Genomic DNA, 16,974 nt, shown 5'->3' with positions numbered 1-16,974 from the left:
ATAGTAATTTGTTGTCCAAACCTTCCCAGGGGATTTTTGGAGGGGCCTCAATCCCACATGTTCTGCTCCTCTATTCACAGTGGGTCATGCACACGCAAAGCCACTGTGGGCTCCAGCACGCAGCCCTGCCGAGTCTGGGATCGGCCATGCAGAAGGTACATCTGTGCCCAAGTGAAAAGAGAAACACTGGAGAGTTGGAAGGCACTGCAAGCTGAGGGCAGAAGCGATTCATAGGCTTGGAAAATTATGTGGGCTTTACCTTTTACACTCCTGTTAACTCTGATTTTCATGAAGTAGGTGGTGTTGCTACAGCAACTGTCATATCACATCATTTCTACTGTCTCTGTCAGGGAGATCATCTTATTTTATCTTAAATTCAGATATGCAGTTCTTCTATTCTAAAGCCTTCTGTATTTTGGATATAAATAAAACTACAGAAAACAGAGCTGCACCATATAAATAATACTTTCAAAATGCAGCAACGCCTGTAACGTTTCTGTTTGTTCTCCTTTTACGTACTCAGAAGGGAAAAAGAAACCAGCAGTGACGAGACCTATGGTGCTCCAGAGGTTTAGAAATAACTTCAGAGCAGGTCTCACAATTCAGGTGCTTTGTGCCACCTTGAACACATTCTTCCTACAGAAGCAAACTGCGTCCTTGTTCACTTCACCAGAAGTAACTAATCCACTCACAGGTGGGAACACCTGGCCTCCTCGTGCCCAGGCCCATTTACGTACGTACATTCCACACCACTCACACCCAGCACTTCCCATGCACTGCACACAGCATGTGGTTCACCTTGCATACATCAACCACTTAACCTGTGGCCTGGCAGAAGCACCTGTGGAAGCAGAGGCCTTATTGTCACTCAGTTCAGAACACGCGTCCTGCCTGCTGGGCATGAGGTGGCACCCTGCCTTGAGGCTCCCCACCTCTGTAACACCAGAACTCTGCTCAGCCTCGTCTGCCTCCATTTCACTGCCTGGATGAGGCCTTTGGGTACTAATTTCAGTAGGCAGGAGCAGTGCCTGTGGCCCTGGGTAAGGCTACATATACTAAGATACCAAACAGTCTGCATGTCTGCCAGTCACACACACTCCACAAGCTGCCTTTCAGTGCCCTGGTACTTGACAACTATTCTTCAGCTTGATTTCCTTCAGAGATGAGTACAGTGCGACTGGGCTGTGCATGCCCGTGGAGCCTCCTCCCAGCTCTTTCATCTGCTGGGCAATTTCAAACAAATTTGGCGGAGATGTGTTATTCTCAAACATGTATTACTAACAAGCTTTGTGAAAACAACGCGAGTCAAAGAAATTTGATTTCCCGGAAGAAGGCCTCAATCCACCTCAGAGAACCCCCAGAGATGCTGCTGTTTGTGAAGCTGATTCCTCTGACAGGCAGTAGGAAGGAAGAAGGAGGAATCTTCACCAAGTTACTCTTTGTTATAGCAGTCATGAAAGTCACTTAATACTCCCATTCCCTACTGGAATTAAGAATATTTCTTCACCATATTCCACCCACCCATTTACTATTTCCAGCAATCACAAACCAAATTATTTGTTTGACAACTGCCCTGCTACTTCAGGATCCCTCTGAACCCATCACAGACATGCAGCACTGACAGCCATTAGAACAGTCAGCTGCACGTTCCATCTAAAGAGAAGGTCAGATGTGGACAGCCAGGCAGTCTGATATCACTGAGCACGTATTTAAAAACCCTCTAGAAGGAGCTTCTTTGTATGTTGTATTATCTGTACCATTTATTATGTGAGCAAGCAATTTAAGTCTTCCAATCAAGACACAGCAGGAGAGTTTGGGAACCAACAGATTTGTCCTGGCAGTGATGAACACTCGTTATTGAGTTTGGGATTGGGAGTGTTTTGGCTTTTTTCTTTTTTTTAAGTGAAGATTTCATTAAAATACAAGACAAAAAGCCAGCTGATGGGTGCTAGGTAGGACTCCAGCTTAGTATGGCAGCACTGGATTTGTACTGGAAACTGCATGCCTCTGCACACTTGAGGGATATACAGTGACACAGCTCAGCCCTTGCAGGATCAGAGACCCCTTTCCTCACCCTCTTCTGGCTCTCCTTGCTATTATTTCAGTGTTACGAATGTCCACAACATCTCAAGTCTGGGGAAGGATGGGTTAAACTCTGCAAAGAGGAAAAAAAACAACCAAGCAGGAGAAACACCTTTCCTCTTTCTGCTTAACTGGCTAATTGGTTAACAGGAACCTGCTTGATGAGTTTCAGCAGCTCCTAGAGATCAGGCAAGGCTGCTCCTGAGCAGGCTAAAGCTGCTGCTGTATAAACAGCTTTAAGCTCCCCAACACGGCACCCCTCACTAAGGCTGCTTTTTCACAACTAAGATTTTCACAAGGCAATGAAGCAGTTTGCACACTGAGGGCCCAACCAAGTCCAGTAAGAGCACAGAACTGAACTATTTTAGGCAAGATATTTTATGGACATAAAACTATCTTATGGACAGAATTAACAGATGATTTTTAAAACGTTCAGGAAAATGAATAAAGACTAAATAAAACGGAGAGAGCAAAAAACCAAGATTCTAACAAGTAACAGTTCCAGGAGCTAAGAAAATTCCAGTCCTAAAGGTTCATATGACAAACTAAAGAGCTTCACTGGATCTGTACAATCCTCTGGGCTTAATACTCAAGACCATTTATGTATAATGCAAAGATTCTGCTCAAGTAATTAGTGTTTTTGAGTCCAGCTGTCTAAAGAGAAAGTACAAGAGCGTTGATTTTCACACAGGGATTTAAACTGTCCTATATAAGATGCATAGCTATGCACATAGCATTAAAAAAGAAATAGAGAAACCCTAGTAATATCTTGCTTTAAGTTCAAAACTCCTTTAAGTCTTGAATATGCTATCACCAAAGCAGCATCTATGGCAATCAGTGCAAAATACTGGAAAAGATTCATTTAGCACCCTCCATATTGTCATCTTGAGCCCTGTTTATTCATCCTGATGTTTCAATTAACTGAACAGTGACACTGATAAATGGGTATTTATGCGAGCTGGGTTCTGACCCTACAAAGCAAGCTCCCCTGCCTGGAGTGCTGCAGGCCAACAGCAGCTGAGCACCAGGGGCCCTTCCTGCCAGCTCTTCTCTCTCAGGGTGCAGGAGGCACGAAGAGAGGACATCTGTAAATGGATGCTTTATAGAACAGGGCACAGATCTGGGGAAACATACGTAAGTTTTTGCTTGTGTTCATCTGCTCAAAGCAGCTGTAAAACCAGACTTGCAGGCTGAGTTCAGCCTACACAAAACAAACCAACTAAAAACCCACACCTTCCAAGAAATGTCCCTTCGTAAAGCTGGAGCTGCTCCTCCAACACTGCTGCTGGCAATGCTGCTGTGCACCCCTTTCCTAAGCCTTATGTTTTTGTACCATTTTCTTCATTCAAGGGTGCCATCAGAGACACTAGGGTTTCAAACCCAGAGCCAACTTTCCAAAACATGCCGTATTTTGAAAAGCCCATTTTTTGTTTCAGAGAAATAAATGAGTTTGCATCACAAAGCCTTTATATACCCCAAACCCAGAGCCTTCCATACTGTTAAAAATCAAATCCAGCTTTATTCTCCTTCCAGAGCCAGGCTGCATGCAAACAGCGTCAGAGGGAGGCAAGCTTGGGGTGGAGAACAGAACTAAGTATGACATTCAGAGCAGGATACTTGCTCTTCTAAGAGCACACTCCTATTTCCAAGATCTTTGCTAATATTAAAAGCCACCCTCTTCCCCCAACACATAGTTTTAAAGATGACAAAGACACACAAGGACAGACTTTATTATTTTAACAATTAGCTATTTTCAGAGCTCCAGCAAAGCTGCTTCCTTCCATAACTGGACTTCAATCAAACCCTAGTGAAGCTTTTGATCTTGGAAAGAGTAACAACACAGCTCTGTTATCAGCACATAGGGGGCAAAGAGTAGGACATCCAGAATTTTTCAATAAAAGAAAGTTAATTGCTTTGACTTGTATTTGCCAAAGGTCACGACTACAAGTTTGAGTGCACGTACATAACGGTGCACACTGAGAAACGGTGCACAGAGCGGCCAAAGTGAGTGCTGGGATTATACTACTTGTGCACTAAAAGAAAAAAGGCAGCAAAACAATGCTAGATTACTATCCAAATATACCCCAGTGGATGTCCTGCCAAACAGCAAATATGTGGCTGTAAGCTCCAAAGTGAAATAAAAGCTTGGCCAGGAGCCCAGAGCTTCACTGTATTTTGCTCAGCTAGCCATAGTCTGGCAGAACAGAGTGAACACATTCTCAGCCACGTGATGAAGAAGCCAGTCAGGCCAAGCTGATTTCCTTGTGTTGGGTAAATGTGATCTTCAGACTGTACACACCAGCAGCTTTGGGAAAACGTGAGAAAGTGGGAAACAACAAGCCATGGGCTATAAACTGAAGGGCAGCAGAAGAATCACTTAGATTTTGCTTCAACACGTGTCAACAGAGCTGTCCTTGATGCAGGCGTTACCTGGGCTCCCAGGGCACAACACATTCTGTAGAGATGCTGAGCACTGTGCATGCGCACAGACTGCACGGGAGCTAAATATCACCAGCTTCTTGGGCATGTAGCCCCTGAAAGGAGCTGACTGTGAGGGAAACAGTAAATTCTTCATGGTAAAGGATTAAGAGAGCTTCTTGTGAGAGCTCACCAGAGTGAAATGCTGAACAACTTCAAATCCCATATTTGGGAGAGTCAGAGGTACTTAGGCCTCTCAGGACGTGGCCCAGTAAAGGAAAAGTGTGCATATGATGGTAGGACATAACCCAAAGGCTAAGATTTTGCTGACGCTACTTAAACAGCCACCAGGTATAATAGCACTGAACATAGAGGAACATTCATGAAATAGAGATAAAATTTGGCCAAGGGAATCAAACCCCAAAACATACAGGGTATAATGGGCTAAGAGCTGCCCCAGTGATAAGCGAGTGTATTTTGATAGTAGTGATAACAGTGTTTTCAAATAACTGACTCTGGAAGAGATCAACAGCATCCCTGGCCAGCATCAGGGCTGCACGTGACTCTTGAGAGCACGTAGCATGTGGAAGCAGAAAGAAAAGCCTCCAAACAAGACCTCAGAAGTACCTCCCTGCTGCAGATAAGAGCAACTTAGATGAAGCACTCATGAGGGTATATAAGAAAAGTGAGATTTGTTTACTTTCTAACAGAAATAAATTGATAACCTAGACACGTGCAGCAGCTGCTGAAATCAGAGACACACACGAGTTGACAATTATACCCCCAGCTCCTTCCCTCTATTTGGCTAATGATTTCTTTTCACGTGTTCCAAACAGCTTAGCTTCTAGAGACTACCAGGACGTTCAACAGTGACTTCAACCGTGTCACACTGAGAAAACTGAGCAGGTAAGAGAGTTTGGAAAAGTGTTGCCTAAATGTGGCACTACGTGCAGTCCCATGGAGATCAGCCGCCCTGCAGCAGCCACGTGATTTTGGATGGATGGATGTGAGGTCTCAGGGTTTGAACACTGGCCTCTGATTTTCTCACTGCTGAAGCACCAGCCAAGCTAAGGTGTTTCATTGACACTCAAACCACAGCTGTCCAACACCTGTAACTAACTGCAGGCCTGTGGTTCAGCCTTCTCAAAAGCTGGGTATGTGGGTTAGCTTGAAACACGTTACACTCATTGCTAATTCTCCCAATTAAGGATACAGCTAAGTCATGCAGGTGTTCAGGTCAATCTCCTGCTCCCGTTTACTCAGTTTGTACTACTATTAACAAATGAGTCAACTACCATAAGGAACAGCCTAATACCACTTCAGAAAAACCTACATCTTATCAGCACACCCCATTTTTTCCCCTAGGTGAATTAGAGTAAGGCATTATAACAATGCAGTTAAGTGACACAGCAGAAGCTTTGGGATCTGACTTCAATCCACATTTTATACTTACGCTCTTCTCTTCAAAGAAAACAGACTTGACTACAGGGGGGAATTAATCTCTCCTTTTTCACTGCACTCACGCTGATGCAGAGGGCAGGCCCTTATACAGCGGGTGCCAGCCTGCAGCCCTGGGGAAGGCTGGAAATGGGGGAATAGGAATGAAACAAAGATATCCTAAGGTATCCTCAGCTTCACCCCCCAAAGTTCACCCACTCCTTCCCTGTCTCCAAAGTGATGCTCACCAGCTGACTGGGCTCCAATTCTGATCACCCATCTTCAGCTATCTGCTCACTGCCTGAGCTGGAAGCCATCCATTACCCCTTCCCTCACCCTATGGTAAGCAAAGGGAATTGGGCTCCTTCATGACGATAGCCCAGCACAGAAAATGATACAGCAAATTAGATTATCTCACAAAGTAAAGAAGACAAGAAAATAATTGAGCGAATATATACAGCTGTGAAAATTTTACTTAATGCATCCAAAACAATGAACTTCAAGCAGCAGGGAGCTCAGTGCTTGCAGTTATTCCAGATCTGTATCTGAATTTTTACCCATCCAAAGTTAAGCTCAAGGCAATGTCTTCAACTTACACTACTGAGATACGTTGCCATTTCTTTTTATTTTAAACTTTATTTAACTTAATCTAGAGAAAGCAAGATGAAACTATTTAGTGTCTTTTTCATTCAGCTTTAAAAAAAGAATTATTTTTAAAGTCACTTCATACAGCATGTACCACTTTGCGATGCCAGTGCCAGACAAAATGGAGTTTCAGGACTTAGATAAGCGTTACCATGCCAAAAAGGGACTGAAACATCCCGAAGCTGGGCTGGAAGCAGAGAGCAGAACTCTGTTCTAACAGATGTCTGAATGCCCCAACAAGTGTGCATTCAGGGTAGAGGGAACAGGGTGCTAAGGGAGCAGGAGAGTCCACCCAGCAGAGCTGTATTAGACTGCAAGCATGTTGTGTCATTACAGCTTTATCCCGACACACCCATATTTACAGCACACAATGTACTGTACAATTCACAATGCCAAGAAACTCAACATATCTAATCTGGCAGAAAAACAAAGTCATATCAGGTTAATCCAATTCTTATATTGCACAACTTTGAAAAGCCAATAGGAAAACAAGTCTTCCCCTCGCTCCCGCTCCCCCTTTCCTCCTTGAGCACACATACCCTGCCACGACCTACTTTTCTCTTTGATCCCTGAACATCTTTAGCCCACTCTCACCATCCCATGTTTCTCACTCACTCCTAACCCACCTCTGCCTCCAACCCCGCTGGAAAGTTAGGCTCATTAGCACAAGCCATAGGAGGGAGCTTTGTGCAGAGCGCCCGGGCTGAAACGTGCTGCGAAGAATGAATGGCAAGACACATACACAAGGTCACTTGGACATCTGCCCACGTGTGATACTGCAATAACTGCAACAAGATAACAGGCCTCAAATTTAAACTTGGCTGACTGCAAGGGAGCTTCAAGCTGGGCAGCGGAGCTGGGGTGCATAGGATATAGCAAGGCTGCACAAAAGTTCAGGTTGTAGATAAAGTTGTCCAACTTTAGAGAGGATCAGGATCATTCCATTACCTGGGTTTAGCACTGTCATGATTCTGCCTACAAACCCTATAGCTGGTTTTCCAATTTCTATTGTTAAATGAAACCTTAGAGTCATGTAATGACAAGACCCCAGGAGACCAGGATTTTAAAGGAAGAATAATGATGGAAAGACATTTGGGACAACTTCACCCCTTCCCAATAAAACCCAGCTTCTCACAGATTGGTTTCTCAAAGTGAATCAACACCTCATGGTATCCATAAGGGTGTCAGCTCTCACAGAAGCATTTCAAGCACATCAAGCATTTTAAAGGTCTTATGTAAATTCTCTGAATTTCACAGAAAATGCACATTTACATCCCCACAGCTCCCCCTTCTCACTAACATATTCCTATCCTATCCAGACTATCTACTTTCAAGACATTTTAGCCATGTAGTTATTCTTTCCAAATCTCCACTCTTGCCACGTTTGGTTAAAAAGAGACAATGACTCAAGAACTATGATCAGGAACATGCAAGAGGCCACGCACACCTAGGATGAATGGATGAGGTTCACTTTCACAGCAAATCAGGCAAAACTAAGAAACCCCATCATCCATCTATGGCTGTAAGCAACAGAGCTGCAAGACTTACATACATAAAATGACCGAATGTCCCACACTGTAATGAGAGGCCACAGCTGCAGGGATTGCAGACGTCAGTAACATCTGTATTTCCATTATGCAGCACAAAAGGGAACAGTGGTATGTCTGATTGCTGCAGGGTCCTTCAAATTAAGTCAGTTTAACCCTCTCTGTTTTGATGAACAGGATTTACTCTCAAGTGCCTGGTTCCCACTTACTAGGCTTTAGAAGCCAAGCACACAGCTGTTTTTGAAACAGACTTCTTGCTGAAGTAAGGCTCACTTCTGAATCTTGAAATGGTGAGTTTGTGAAAGTGCCTGAACTGTTTGAAATCACCTCCTTAATTTCAGTGCAGTCCCTCTCATGCTGAGTCCGCTTTATATTCTGCAGCCTTGTTTAAAGCAGGCTTCTATGAGAAGGTTTAGTACTACTGTTCCATTAACCTGTGTTAAAACACTGGATGCCCCATAAAACACAGCTCTGCAGAAGTATTGTGTTTAGAAGTTTCACATTATTGTCCTTTCAGTTTTCCAGAATGCAATCTGCAGTTTCTTTCCTTGTCCCCTTGGAATCTCAAGTTATAAGCAGTTAGACTACTTTTAATTTGTTCCCCTTTATCACAGTTACTGCATTTACCAGGTCACCTCAAACAGCTGTGTCTGCACACAAGGACTAAGAGAGCTGGGGAGCCTTGCAAGCATTTCAAAAACAAAACTAAGGTCCAATCATTGCCATCCAAAGTAATGGATCTTGCTATGGATGGAAAGCTCTGTCCATTTGTTTATTACATTCAGGAGTACCAACCAGCTCTGTAATGAATTACTTAATCTTTGACCTATTGTCCACAGCCACGTTCCAGAACAAAGAATTTATAGCAAGCTGAGCTCCCTAAGGCTAATTGGAAGAACTTTTCTAAACCATTCTCCATCCTCCACCAATCTTTGCCAAAAAGTGCATTTTTGCCTCTCTGCTTTTACACCTGACTAGCTAACACTTCACTGCAGATGAGCTACTGATGTAGGTCTCTTGGGCATCTGCTTATAGTACATGCCTACTCATACACTGATCTATAGGTACCTGTCCAGTGATAACCCAGATTTGTGCTTCATTGAACGAGGACTTGAGTTCTCTAGGACCCTTTTTTCTTCCTCCTGCATGGGTCCATGCACCAAAACACAAGCATATGAGCAAAGAGCATCAAAATTCTCAGTGCCTGTTTTCATTAAACGGCAAATAATGTGAACAAGAGAACACTAGCAGTAAGATATGAAGAGCGAAAGCTGCTTCTCTCAAAGAGAAACAGAGAACCCTTAAACCAAAGGGTGCCACTTCAGCCTGGCAAGATTCAATTCAACCAGAGAACAGAACATGGAAGCGCAGCTATACAACACCTTCACGCGTGTCAGAAAACGTGAGAGGTTGAACAGTAACTCGTATTCATTTCAAATGTGATGGATGGCACCTCAGCTGCACAAAGCTGCATGGCTCCAAAGAGCCCAAGCAGAAAAAAAAAAGCCAGTGAAACACGTGCTGCCTCACCTACCTGCGGGAGCCTTCCCCACATTATGTCTGAAGCTCTCAGGACCAAGTTCAGCTTTCCAACAGAAAGCTTCTTCAGTGCTGTCAACTCATTAAAAAAAGGCCATAAAAGCTGCAGAATCTGTTTATCATGTATTCATTTTGACACTGATTGTGCATTTCAACATTTGTTTTCTATACTTAATCCTCATGTATAACTTGCTCCACTCATTACTATCGGATTTGAGGTTTAAGTAATTTTTTTTTCCCCCACCATCTACTTCACATGGAATAGATCAAACCACAGCTTCTTCCTTGATATAACTTAGTTGAAACGCACTTTCCTGATTCTCAACATCTTTTGTGGGATTCAGACAAAATATTGCAATATTTTATGGAAGTGAGCCCTCAAAAAAGCAAGCTAACAATTATATTAGCGTATAAAGCAGAATGCCAACCAAGCTTCTGATTTCATAACGCTCTAAAGTACTCTTTACTGATGACAAATATGTCCTTTCAGTCTGAGAAAACTCCACGGGTACACCGAAACCAGCTACCCCCCTCCTCCTAGAGAAAAAAATCCAGAGATAAATGAGAGGAGGATGGATGGTGACATTCTGCTGCTCCACCTAGGAGCTGATGAGGGAGGGCAGTCAACAAGCTGTACTGAAATCACTAACTGTATGAGGAGTAAAGCACTCATCACTGAGATTAATTGGCAGAATCTGGCCACAGCTAGCTCCCACCATTGCCAATCTGTCACATAAGCATGGAGAGATTGCAGCAATTTAATATGTTTCCTAGTAGCTTCATCTAATCAGATAATATCAATGTCTTCTTTATGTACATCTCTGGATGACGTCTTGTCTCTTAACTATAAGATTCAGCCCTATGAAAGACTGCAGGGTGTGCTCGCTTCTTCAAAAGCAACTCCCTGCACTAGGCAGCCTTTCTGGGATGGGAAGCAGGGCTACGAGTAAGACAACAGTACTGCAACAAGTTTGACTCTCAGGCATCCTTCAAATACCTTCCTCAGGGGAAAAAGCACCCACTGTCCCCCTGTGTATCCTCTTCCTAATCTGAGACGCCCTGACTCACAGAAGTGGCTCTGTTGGTGTGGAAAGTGCTGATCCACACAAGAACTTAAAGGCAGGCCAGGTATGTTCTAAAAGAGCAGTACAAAACCCAAGGTCTTCCTTGCTGTTTACTGTTTGAACTCCTAAGAAACTTCAAGTTCTTTCATGTAGCTGAGCAATTATTTAACCAATAATCAAATTTTGGCAGCAAATATTAAAATTAGATCTTCTGACAGAGACTCGATGTTCTTGCTTCTAGCATTAACAAGGCTTGTTCGTTCAGCACTTTTCCCCCTCCCCGTTATCACGTGACAGGCTATTTTTAATATTTGCCAGAATATATTCTGCATCTTCCTTTGATCCAGAAAGCAGTTTGTGAGGCTCGCCTGCACGCTGCACCCTCCTTGCTGCTGCAGTCCACAGAGCTGCGCTTTTCCACTTCGCTGCGGTTTCGGTAGCGGCTGGTAGCAGCAGGAGCACACAGCCACGCACGCATGCCTGCTGCTCCAGCAAAAGCTGTGCTGAGCAGGCTGCACAGGGGACTGCCACGTGCCTGAGCACATGGTCACGCAGGCAGCAGCCATTCAGAGCCTCACGTGAGAGGCAATGTGAAGAGCAGCTCTGGTACCAGCCTGCCTGGCGGCTTGGCCGGTCATTCCCAAGTTATCACGTGGGACGCCAAGGGTCAGGAAATTCCCAGCCCTTCTCAGTGCCAGAGGTGGAATCCTTTGCTTCTGAAAAAGGGGGGCTCAGGTTATGGCTCACGCAACACCTATTGGCTGCTTGTAAACAAAGATTAAAGCTTCGGAGAGGATTCTTTATCCAAGCTGTCTGCTGGAAGCACTGCCCTTCGCACTGCAGAGGCCGGCTAGAAGAGGAGGTCACGTTAAGAAACACATGGGAAGGAGGACTACAATGCAGGGAGTGTTGCACACACACCCTTCTGTGGGCTGCCCCCTCACCAAGGCATTCCCAGCGTGCAGCTGGAAGGCTGGATGCAGCAGAGGCAGCCATCCCCAGCCAGAGGGTACGCCCAGCTCAGAGGGGAGTGGAGAGAACACCAAAACCCACCCAGCCCTGCCCACTGTCCATCATTACAACCCTGTATCTATGCAACAAGCAAGAAGTAATGGATAACGTGCTTTAGATGACACCTCCCCACTGAGCACATACAATATGGCATCGAATAAAAATCTCCATGCTCTCGCAGGAGGGGAGTTGGGAGAGCACAATTCAAATAGAAGTGGCTTTCAGCTTTCTGATCAGTGCACTTCTGAATCTCTACTTTGTTAATGAAAGCAACAGTTTATATTTGGCATATATATACATATATGTATATCTGCAACAGATTACAAAGCTTGTTTTTCTCTTTTTTCTATTTTTTTCTCCCCTTTATTTTCAGGGGCTCCTGCTCAAGTTGACCAGAGAACCCAGCAACCAAACATCACAGAGCAAAAACCACTGACATGGAAATGCAAAGACAGGGAGGGCTTTGTAAGCCTTCCAAGGCCCTGTCTGCCATAGGGAGCTGGGCTGTAATAATACATGGGACATCAGTGTGCTCGTACCTTCTGTGACACAGCTCCATATCCAATGCTTTGGTGGCAAACAAACTTGACATATAAACCTCAAAGAACACATTTTCTAAGTAGAGCATTCCTCCAGGTTGGTTTCTGAACCCAAACCCTTTACACTTCTCCCCACTTCATCCAAGTAAAGGTGGCACAGAGAGAACAGGCGGATAAAAGCAACTACTGACCAATTAACTGCAAAATCTGATCCTCCCTTTATGTACAAGCAGCTATGAGTACTCCCAGTTCCCTTCAAGGAGTCCACAGTTAAATGGAGGTACACTTACTAAAGCTATCTGTATCAAGAACTCTTTTTCTGAAGGAGCTTAGTTTTCAACCAACTGATCAGCATCCAATACAGAGAGAAAATACTATGTTTTAATGGATGATTGTTTGCAATACTAAAATAAATCAAAATACTGTTCATTAACAGAAGGTACTGTGAACAGGAGATGCATTTGATTTCAGTCTTACAAAAACCATTATCCTGCATCCCTCCCATTCAACAGCAAATCACTTTTTCCCTACACAGAGATTCCCAAAACAGGAATTGATGGCAACGTAGGTGCTTACTTTAACCTTTACTATAATCCAGAAAGGAAAGATGATAAACTGGTGAGACAGAACATTTCTCTAACAATCAGACAACCCAAGCTGGAAATAAAAAAAATCAGTTCTATTTATAAGGAATTTATTGTTGTTCCATTTTAGTTTGTTCGTTTGTTTTCCTCTCTCCCTGAGGATTTTGTAATGTCACGTTTACAGCCACAGTCAGTCCAGCTCCGGTGGGCCCAAGCATACTTCTCACTGAAAGCCAAGGCAAATTCCCACATCTCTTCCAGAAATAGCATAAAATGCATATCCATAGAAGCCAGTGATGCCACTCAGATAGGTAAGCCGTGCATTTCAACACATGCACAAAATTAAGTCTTAAGCCAGTTTTCTGCAGACCCCTCTATGTCTGAGAGGCAACATAAAGACACGTAAACCACATGTGGTGTTCCAGACCCCCTCACACAGCCTTCCACATACACACTATGTGCACTGTAAGATCTGTGGCCAGCTGCATGTGATGTGCTGACGCTAACTGCCCTGGAGTCGGGTAAAGCAGGGACGTGAGAAGCATAGCATTTGATCCTCCCTTCAGCCCCAGTCCACATGCTTACATTATAATATCAATTAAAACAGAATCCAGAGTACAAAACTGTTTAAGAAGTGCTATCACCTAAAAAAAAAAATCAGTTTTCTTAAAGTAAGATCATGAGAAATTAATTTTAATGAAACTATTTCAGACTCTGTTGTTGCTTTCTTTCCAATGATACAAACTAAAACAGCTATGCACAGGGAAACAGCAGTCCACATCAATTAAAGTAACCTCGATTCATGTGAGTTTATAAAAATAGTTTTTAAAAGTCCTACAGGACTTTTTTTAACCAAGAAGTTCCAGTGTAATGATTTTAGCATTTCGCTTTCAGACAAACTTTCATATTTCAAAGCAGCATATTTACCTTTCATGGCACTTTCATGATAACTTTAAATGGACATTTTTATTTAACTGATTTTTTTTTTTAAGATAAGTTCTATCTTATCTTAAAACAGATTATTGATATGACTTTTCCCATGACAACACAAAAATATCCCAACAACTGGACAACTAACAACACTACTGTTAAGTCACAGTACCCGCAAGTAGGGAAAAAACATAACTGCTAAGAAAATGAGTTAAAAAAACCTGAAGTTTAATCAAAAAACACAGTATTCTTAAGACAATATGGCATGGGGAAAAAAAATACCTTCAAGTTAAGAAGCTTTATCCTATTCCAAGAGACCTGACTCCTTTTACAACAGTAAAGGAGCACACAGTTCCTAGTGGGAGAAGTTAGTAACCCCAAGCTGCAAACAGCTCAGGGAAAAACCCAAAAATCAATGAGATGAAAACAAGCCGTGCACGCAGCTGATCACAAATAAATTCTGACAGGTGATCATTAAAAGCCTGGCCCATAACCAGGCTCTCCTGAGAAGAATGAGGACAGATTATCTGCTTTTAATGCACAAGTGACAGAAAATGGGGTAGCATACCCATACTATTTTTAAAAACTCACTTGGGAAAAGCAAGATTTTGTTTTAGATTCCACTCCTGCCAACTCCAGATATATTTTAACACTGGGAGAGCTCACAAGTTACTGGTTAACTAAGAAATGCCTTGAAACTGAAATACAGAAATGAAGTAAAACCCACATACAGTGAGCAAACAAAATCCACGACCGAACACACGTCTGTGACTTGGGGCCAAAGGCTCTGTTGACACGTTTGGGGTGCTCTGGGGGTGCTTTACTTCTTTTTAATGAGAAAGGCATGTTATAGACTTTTAAGACTTTTCTACTTCATCCTGCTTTGCAACTTTTGTCCTTCTATTTATTTATTTTGCCTCCTTATCAGATGACTCTGACAATGACTTCGCACGCTGAGCGTGGCAAGCGATCAAGCAGAATGGAGAGGAGCGGTTTCCTGCTCCCATGAGCACGCTTTGCTCCAGCAAACCTTGTGAGAGCAGAAGAGCACAATAAGTCACCCTTAGGCTTCTTTTTTCAGGGGGGAAAAAAAAGCAAAGTTCCACATTTTCCGAACTTTAATGTTGACACTATTCTCCAGGCCATGATCTCAGCTGTGCTGGTGTCAAGCCAGAGCAGTTACTCTAGATGTGCACTGCTGTCTCTAAAGGGACTGTTTGAAGCGTTAATAAACAAATAGAAGAGTTCCACTGACACCAAACAGGTTTGAAATGTGTTATGATCACAAACTGGCTCCATGTCAATTTTTTTTTTTGCCTCGAACTAAAAGTAACTATAGGTGTAACATGTTAACTCGGGACAGAGTTGTACTCAGCCTTTGCTACTTTAAGAGAGGTTATAATGTAGTTACAAGATTTAGTTTGTTCCACATAACTGTGGCAAATTTTACCGTGCTCAATAAGGAATAAGATTACAGCCAAAATTTTCAACAGGAAGCATGGTCTAAGGATTATCTTAAAAGTAATTACCAAGGCTACAACTCAAATATGGGTAAAAAAAATCCATCCACTTTAACAGTCCTTTTCCCTGTTCATCTCACACCATGGCATATACACCTTGTTATTTTGCTCATGTGTTTTCCATCTGCTGTTAGCTAGGCTACCAAAGAAGAAGAGACAACAGGAAAGTTTTCTTGGAATTCTTGCAGCTTCCTGACATTAGTTAAGCAAAAATCCCTACAGAGCAGCTTACCAGTACCTAGAGCTACTTTCCTTTTCTGAGTACAAATGCCATGAATCACATCAGCCCTCTCTAAACTGCCTGCCAACCATACACTGAGAAGCAATGATGTACAGTGGGGAGGAAGGCTCATGCCACAATCCAGAGGAAGCTCTGAGGGCTGATTTACCTGGTCTGACCGGGCTCTGCATGCAGTTCTGCGACACCATGCCTGGGTGGACTGAAGTAGAAGCCCTGCTGCTGAGGTCCATGACAGAAGGGGATGCTGAGGTAGCTTGCTGCAGACCTGGCTGGTGTGGGCTATGCTCGTGCTGGTTTGGGCTGGGTGGAATGCCATTTTCTGAGAGGAACTCTTCCAGGTCCATGTATTCCAACTGGAAAGTGTCTCCATCGTATGGCAGCGTCTTGTCCCATAATGTCGGGCCCAAGAAAGCAGACTGAGGGACTGTGGTACTGGTGCTGTCATCCTCTAACTTCTTCTCTTTGTCTTTTTCTTTACCGAATGCTTAAACAAACCAGACAACAAAGATGTAAGAGCTGAGTAATTAAAACACTGCCACTCCTTATTTCTCACAGCCGAGAGTGCAGGGAAATTGGGCATCTGCTTTATAAAATCAGCTCCCTTGATCCACTCAGTTAGGTGCAGAGCAGAAGGGTTGTGATAACCAAGCACCTTTGCTGGACACAACCATGCCTGGTTTTTTCCTGCTCCTTTTAGTTAAGGATCTCATTGCATGCATGGATTTGAAGCCAGCATGTGAGTAACAGCAAGCTGGGAGACACTGCTGTATCCTGCTGGAAAGGAACGGTCTCGACCTAAACCTGAAGGGTTTGTTAGAACCCTTAGAACCTTGAATTTAATAACTGTTTTGCTTGCTTTAAGGTGGCAAGGCTGCCTCACACTCAGCAGCTAATCACAAAATATATCATTTGAAGAAATAACGCTATTAACCTTTAAAGTTTCTGACTCAGAGCGGCAAGGTCTGACCGGCCCTACGCTGATGTTCACGGGTAGAATCAAAGCGAAAAAAAAAAAGTTCAAGCGATGTTTCCTACCCGTCCCTACAACGGCAGCGATCCCAACGAAGAGCTGCAGGGAAACACCTGATTTTCCTCAGACGTTTGGGAGACCCCGAAGGGACACGGCCGGCAGCGCCGCGCCCGCACCGCACCGAACGGCCCGGGACCGCCCGCGGCTCTGCGGGACCTCCGGCCCCTCACGGCTCTCCGCTCCCGTGGAGCTGCGGGGCTGAGGCCGAACCGGGGCTCGCAGCCCTCCGCGGCGGCGGACAAGCGCCGGGTCAGGGCGGCAGCGCCCGACGCTGCAGCGAAGCCGTCCCGGTACCGAACCGCGCGGGGGACGGCAGCGGCGCGGGGGGCGGCGCTGAGCCGCCATTTCGGGGCGCGCTGCGAGGGGCGCGGAGGGGCGGCGGGGGGA

At 44.1% G+C, this 16,974-nt stretch overlaps 1 protein-coding gene across 1 annotated transcript in view; it reads right to left on the bottom strand.

Moving 5' to 3' along the window:
* The window catches only part of HLF (HLF, PAR bZIP transcription factor), a 33,392-nt gene that overhangs the window by 16,096 nt on the left and 322 nt on the right, over positions 1–16,974 (bottom strand). The window contains exon 2 of the mRNA XM_415649.8: positions 15,706–16,041. Within this exon, the coding sequence (XP_415649.4) occupies positions 15,706–16,041 (336 nt within the window). The remainder of the gene's footprint in view (positions 1–15,705; positions 16,042–16,974) is intronic.

This window comes from Gallus gallus, chromosome 18 (genome assembly GCF_016699485.2).
Source record: "Gallus gallus isolate bGalGal1 chromosome 18, bGalGal1.mat.broiler.GRCg7b, whole genome shotgun sequence".
Classification (NCBI taxonomy): domain Eukaryota; kingdom Metazoa; phylum Chordata; class Aves; order Galliformes; family Phasianidae; genus Gallus; species Gallus gallus.
The sequence above is the reverse complement of the archived record's forward strand: the minus strand, read 5'-3'. Positions and strand labels throughout refer to the sequence as shown.